At 37.8% G+C, this 7500-nt stretch overlaps 1 protein-coding gene across 1 annotated transcript in view; it reads right to left on the reverse strand.

Annotated features, from left to right (window-relative positions):
• Positions 1-7500, reverse strand: part of LOC138041016 (ADP-ribosylation factor 4-like) — a 13382-nt gene that overhangs the window by 5395 nt on the left and 487 nt on the right. Inside the window, exons 2-4 of the mRNA XM_068886779.1 lie at positions 3100-3180; positions 2088-2197; positions 1919-1990 (exon numbers count right to left, since the gene is read on the reverse strand). Of these exons, the coding sequence (XP_068742880.1) occupies positions 1919-1990; positions 2088-2197; positions 3100-3180 (263 nt within the window). The remainder of the gene's footprint in view (positions 1-1918; positions 1991-2087; positions 2198-3099; positions 3181-7500) is intronic.

Genomic DNA, 7500 nt, shown 5'->3' on the forward strand with positions numbered 1-7500 from the left:
AGTAAGTACTCTTGGTATCCAAAAAGAAAATTGGGAGTAAGCATGCATTCTTTAGAAATAATTGAGCTTCCATACATTGCTTTGTATTTTAGAGCTTTATACAAATATTGTTCATGAATTATCTTTGAAAAATGTGTGGTTACCCCCAATTTTCTTTTTGGATTTCAATAACACTTGGGAAGATCTACCTTTCCTGCATAATCATAAATCGGGGCAAAATACCTTTGAATTTGTAGGCAGGAGGCAACCAGTTGGCTATTTACCAAGTGTGGTAGAGTTGAACCTGGGACAACCAGAAACAAATCCAAGCAGAGGATAGAACGGGATTTGAACCCTGGGTAACTACATGCACACCCAACACCTTACCCACTGGACCATGCTGCCTCCCTAATTGTATGTATTCAGAGACATGAGTGATGTTGAAGTTATGATCAAAGGGACACTTCCATGTGCATCTGCAGTAATTACTGGTACTTGGATTTCTCGACACATTGAGTTAATTACAGCACACATTCTTAGACTAACAAAACGCATTCTGAGTGTTGTTTTCTATTGACTCCTTGCTTCCACATTCATTTACTTTGTAACATTTTGTGTTAATCTTTGTTTGCTAGTATTTATCACTGACAGTGTTCAACCACTCATGGCAAGGCAGTTACTAGTCTTATTATTTTGTTTCACACTACAATACGCTAGAGCATTCTGCACCCTCACAGCGACATGTCAATTTAATTGACCTTAATTTGTAATTTACCATGCTAATCAAACAGCCAATTTACTTTGACACAAAGTACTGTCAGCAACATCCAGTAAGGCAAATTGCCAAGGAATTAAGGGGGTGGCACTTAACTACAGAAAGACAGTGGTTGCTAAGGAAGCTTTTCAGTCAGAACTCTACAAAAAGGTTGCAGGGATGGTTCTATGAACTAACTTTTTCAATAGAAATTTGACATCCCTTCAATCAGAAGGTGTATGCACAACTAGTGTCAGTCCTCTGGTGTGTTTCAGTGAAAAACAGGTAAAAGCTCCCAGGAAACAAAAGATAGAGGCAGTTTATTCAATCGATGGGAATCGTCCCATCATTTTTCATAAACTGTAGCTTGGAATTTCTATTTGGACAAAAAATGGAACTGATACACATACAGTGTAGAACACACTTGGCAAAAGATAATTACTGTAAAGTTAAAGGAATTCAAGAAATGACTATTTGAAGAAGAGGTCCATAACAGTGGCTTCGTAGTTAAGAGGCACCCCCCTAAAGTCATCAATAATAATTATTGTGCTTTCATCAAAAACACCATTGATACTCAAGTAATTACGTAATTAAGGCAGCTTCCATTGTTTAGAAGCATAGTAAGCTGGGCTTGTTCTTGTTTTGATTTTAGGCTCAAATCGTACAGTACACTTAACATTAATTTTTTAAGTGTTTTCCCTACTGAGCAAAGTTTCTTAAGTACTTTATACAATAATATTCTTACTGTGTGTACATTCCTGTTGTACATTAACAAGAAAAGTCGTTCTGGAAGTGCGAATGAATTTCACCCTACCCCGGTAATACAGCTACCCCATTAACACGGCCAATTTTTTGAGGCCCGTTGATGACCATATTAATTTAAACTTGTTCTTTTAAACTTCTGGCCATGGTTGTTCAAAAGGGGGATAAGGTTATTCAACAGGCAAATCACTATCCAGGAGAGAAACACTAGCAAGACCAATATTGACTCACCCAGTGGATAGCGCTACTACTCTACTCTTCCAACAACTGGAGTCTGTTTTTTAGACAATGGCATATAATTATGTACAAATGTGCAAAAATGCAAGAAGTAAATGCAGCACTGTGGTTGCTGAAGCCTTCTACCTTTTTTTGGTACAACACCTTTCTTCATTGCAAACAAGTCATTAAATCAATTTTACTTACCATTTTTGTTAGCTCTTCGCGAGCTTCAGCTATTCTCTCCCTGTCATTACTATCTACAACAAATATTAGTCCCTGAGGAGAAGAAAATAAATTAAAGTTGAATAGAAAATTCCTTTTTTTTTAATTAATAATACAATTATTATTGAATGCAACAGGTCAAAACACTCACCTGTGTGTTTGTGAAGTAATGTCTCCACAGTGGCCTGATTTTGTCCTGGCCACCAACATCCCAAACAGTAAAGGAAATATTTTTATATTCCACTGTCTCAACATTAAAACCTTAGAGAGAAAGACACAAAACAGACAGAAACACCTTGTGATCAAGATTGGTAACATTTCTTGTACTTAACCATTACAGCAAAACAGCCTTAAATAAGAAGTACATGTGCAATGAACAACCCAAAGTATGTTGTTCAAGGCCCAATTACAGGTGTAGCCAGCCTGCTAGACGAGCAGGTCTACTTTAGTGAGATCTCAGGTACTAAGTTACATGTAATTTCCTTTCAGCAAAATCTGTGGTTTGCAGTATATGAGATGGCCAATTACACAATTGCTGAGCTTAGCACACCAAACTCAATACAAGTTGTATACATGTACAGTGTAAGCCTGGTTTGCCAGGATGAAAAATGGCTGAAAAACAGAGCAGCTACGGGACATGTAATAACAAACACAAGTTATGAAACAAGTTCAGCTCTTGTACTCAGTAACAATGCTTTGGTGGGATACAATGTCTACAACTGGAGCTATTGGCAAATCTGTCATCGCGCTGACAGGGCCCCGAGGGGGCCCCCCACTGACAACTAAAATCGCCTGGCATTACACAGAGTAAAATCTATCAGTGGCAATCTGGAGTTAAAGGGTTAAATAATTAATCTTGCTCCACATTATTTTTCTCCAGTTTTTCAGTACAGAGCATATCATAATAGTCTAATGATAATGTACAATAAAAAATATATATAGTAATTCATAGTAAAGAACACAACTACAGTGTACAAGTACATCATTGTGGAAGCTTCCAATACTTTTTATCTGGGTATCCAGTACATAAACACTTATTTGGAAATACATGTAAATCAGTTATTTTCTTAATACTAAAATATTATGAAGATTAGTTTGAAAGCTCATTGTCAACCATTATAATATTATTATGCAAAAACGAGCTTGAAGCCTCATGAACTTACCAATGGTAGGAATGGTTGTGACCACCTCTCCAAGTTTTAATTTGTATAAAATAGTAGTTTTTCCAGCTGCATCAAGGCCAACTGCAAAATACAAAGTAAGAAAAAGTTTTCATGTTTTTATGAAGAAACTCCTGTTTAGTTTAATTTTTTGCAGTTCAAGTATTTTCTCTTTTCTTTTCCTTTTAAGCAAAACAGCTGCACAGCCAGGGGCCCCGTTAAGGTTTGAAGCAGGGAAAATATGTAGGCTTAACACCTGGGCAAAGTATTGGGAAGACCAACAGGACCTTCCCTTCAAGGGGGGGTCTGGGGACAACTGCTCCCCTAGAAAATTTTGCAGAGATGTGTTTTCCTGCATTCTGAAGCCCAAAGCAATTCTTCGACAACAGAAAAATCACACCTTTTCCATACAATTTAATGATTAATACCAATATGAAAAAAGTGTAAGAATTTGACAATAGATAATTATATCCACAAGAAAATTAATTCATCAACGTGACACAAAAAAGTGCACTCACATCATGGCCTTTTCTCAGCTGGAGGCAATTTGTCTCGCAAAGAAAAATAATCGGCAATCCACTGCGATCTTTTCTGGGCCGCCAAAGCCAAACAAGCAACATTGCGACATTTCAGGTGGTCTTTTATGGTTTTCAAATAAGCCATTTCCGAGTTCATATCTGTTCTCCTCTTCAAAGCAAGTCTACACTGTAAATGCGAAGTTTTTGTCATGAAAATTAGTTTTCGTTCATATGTAAAGTAGAACTAATTACCATCACAAAAACTTTGCACTTAGACTCAATTTGAAGGGGAGGCAGGCATGAACTCGGAAATGGCCTATTGAATGCAGGGTATGAAATTGAGACATTTTGACAACAGAAGACAGATCAAGAAAAGGACAAAACTGTATTTTTTCATCAATCTTTGTCTTTAAAAAAACCAGCCCGTTGAGATGGTGAAAGCAGCAGGGCAAAATCATGTCCACAGCCAGTCAGTTTACCCAGTGCCCGGCCCTTAATGAAACCCCTGCACAGCACGTCTAAGAAAAGGACAAAACTGTATTATTTTTTTGATCAATCTTTGTTTTTAGAAAAACCAGCCCGTTGAGATGGTGAAAGCAACAGGGCAAAATCATGTCCACAGCCAGTCAGTTTACCCGGTGCCCGGCCCTTAATGAAACCTCTGCACAGCACATCTCTCAAACAAGTTAACGTTAGCAAAGTGTCTTCATCAGGGGTGAAAATAATCCATTGGAAGAGTCCTTTTATTAGTGACTGTTGACACTGATAAGATGTAGGTATGTGTCAAGTAAAAGGCCGCTATCATCACGGTTCAAAGGAAGGTGAGCTGAATTAATGTGCCATGTCTCCAAACAAACATGTTGATGGTACTTCCTGTTGGTAGTGATAATTTCAGAATTATCCCAACCTGTTGTATGGTTGGTCAAGCAAGCGCTGGTTCCCACAAAGCAGAATTTTCTTTTTGCAGGGCTCAAGACTAACAGTAGCCAACTAGCCACAGTCTAGTGAAATTTCAGTTTTGGCTAGAAAATTTTGAGCTTTCACTAGCCAATGGGGTGAGTAAATATTGTGAAGCAGTGGAGTTCTGGATGAAAACAAAAATGAAAATTATTTCGTATGAATGGGGCAGAAGGAGAGAATAGTGTTGTTCTCCACGAGTAGCAACGCAAAAGCAGGGAAACAACGATATGGAAACACAATCGTAAACTGTTTCTGATTGTTTGCGATCATTCGACAATAACTTTTGTGCATGTGATACATTTGGACGAATTAGAGGCAAGTATAAGTAATGAAAATGGCGTCCGATTACAATTGTGGCAATGAGGATACGCTTCAAAACAGTATGAATTTAAGGAATATCATAGGGGAATACCCCAACAAATATATCGGTAGCAAAGTTCTCGATCACGAAGAGCCAGTTCCTGCAATATAATTTGATACTGGCTATGTTGCAGTCGTTGCTGCTCCTTGAAAATGTATCGGACCCAGAATTGGTGAAGTCTCTTGACAATTCCTCTCTCTCTTCTTCACAACAACTCCAACATAAGAAGAAGTTGAACACGATGCAAAAACCTAATTCTGCTTTCAATTTTGCATCCTTTTCTTACGATGTCATGAGATCAATTTGCGTAAAGCAATCACGCATATGGAAAACACAATCGCAGACACAATTGCAAACTGTTTGCGACGTTACGTGTACATACATTGTATGGAAAGAGATCACTTACTTGTTTTGAAGTTGAGTCCAAACATAATTTATTTCAAATTTTAAAAAAAGAAAGAGATAATATGGAAAAACTTATCTTGTTTACTAGGAATGGTGAATCTCAAGTTAAAAGAGGGAAAACTTTCTTGCGAGCACAATGATTGAATCCAAAACCACTCAAGCACAAAACGCAGATTGCTAATGAAACTATTAAAAAAATCTTATATGAGCCAAGTCTGTCCTTTTGAATTTCCATTTTATCCAATTTAAGATATTATTTTCCTGCAGTCCCCTGCTTTTGTGCTTCATGCGTAAAATGGTGCTTTCACGTCGAAATTTCAATTGCAAATAGCTCAATTTGTAATCAAAGGAACAGCCTTTCCACAGACTTCCAAATGAGCAGTTTAGTTTTATTTACAGTTTATTGCATAATTTACTTATTCCGCGTTTTCCACACTCCAGTGTATTTGTAAGTTGCAAAGTTTAAAATGGCAACGGTTCCGTGAAAATTTTCCTCAAGGCCACGAAAACTTTGCCTTTGTGAGAAAAATACGAGAAACTGTGCACTCCAGCATATTTGCACTGCTGTTGCGAGGATGGATATGAGAATATGGAAATATTTACTACAAGTGCGAGTTGTGTTTGCAAATGTGCTCACTCCTCGTGCTAACATGAATGCACCAATTAGGGATGCTTTTCATTGTTCTTCACTAAAACCAATGAGAACACACCTTGTTTCAGGGTTCCCCAGAGCTCTTCTCTCCCTCAGTCAAGAGAAGAGCTCTGGGGTCGAGATTGGATAGTTTTTTTTTACAAATGAATGAAATTGCGCATGACGAGACTGGCTAGTGCAAATTTAGATTTGGCTAGTGAAGTCAGACCTGATACTAGCCACTAGGCTAGTGAGCTCAAAAGTTAGACTCAAGTCCTGTTTTTGCACATGTACATGTAAATGTGTACCAAACTGGTATTTGGTTTGTCCACTATATACTTGTTCAAAGTCATTGCACGGAATGCAATAAACTCTTAAGTTCACACAAAATTATCCATCCAGAAGGAGGTATTGGTAACCTTATCAACAAATTAATTTGGATGATCCCTTTGGATTTATTTATTATTTTACAGTAGGCATTTAAACAATAGTTAGTGACACAGCCAATGGACTGGAGGAACAGTAACAGGACAAAGTTGACCTCCAAAGGTGACAGAAGGTAACCGATGAAGTGCACTTTACATGAGAGAGAGTGAGAGATTTGCATTTTGAGCTTTGATGTCCTAATTTTCATTACAATTTAAGGCCCATTCAGATTCAATTAATCAGCAATCTTATGGGATAACCTTGTTACAAACCTTTGTGGAATTTGATCATCCGGGTGAAAGTAGTCCTGAGAGGGCCTGTTGGCATTGACTGACGTTTTGACACCCTGAGCGGAAGTCGTCTTCAGAGTCTGGGTTAGAAGATTGGAAACTCTGAAGATGACTTCCGCTGAAGTTGTTGAAAACGTCAGTCACTGCCAGCAGTCCTGCTCAGGATAACTTTTACTCAGACAATCAAATTCCATGGAAGTTTGTAACTCCTGGCTTAAAATCATTTTCTAAAAGCATTTGAGTCATTTCTTCTTTGGCTATGGGTAAAGAGGAGTTGCCAGGTACTGAATGGCATTTTCTTGGAAACTATGTGTGAATTTTGCCACAGCCATTATGCTCATTAATGGGGTTGGTGTATGCAAATGAAATTTTAATCTCTAAATGTGGAAAAAGTTGACTTTTGCACACACATACATCCCCGCAAGTGTCAAAAGTCAACTTGGGATAGCTTAGAGGCAAAAATGTTCATTCCACATTGTTGATATAGAACTGGGAAAAGTTTATGTGGATTTTCACTCTGTACAAGTCAGGCTTATGCATGAAGGCTGAAGAATTCTCACAAAATATTTCAATCGAGTACTTTTATGACTGGTCCCACCTGGGACAAGTTGTTTAAAGAAGGTAATTAAGAATAAGATGTATTTAAAAAGTAACAGTCCAGTGTCAGCCCTCAGAAAGTAAGATTACATGTATTCTTTTCAAATAAAGAAATACTTTGCACAGGAGACCTTCTCCTTTCCGAATTCCTGGCCTAAATCGCAAATAAATTACCGAGGACTTTGCTCTTTTGCACTAACCGTACCGTCGGTTCAA

Source organism: Montipora capricornis, chromosome 3 (genome assembly GCF_036669925.1).
Source record: "Montipora capricornis isolate CH-2021 chromosome 3, ASM3666992v2, whole genome shotgun sequence".
NCBI classification, from domain to species: Eukaryota; Metazoa; Cnidaria; class Anthozoa; order Scleractinia; family Acroporidae; genus Montipora; species Montipora capricornis.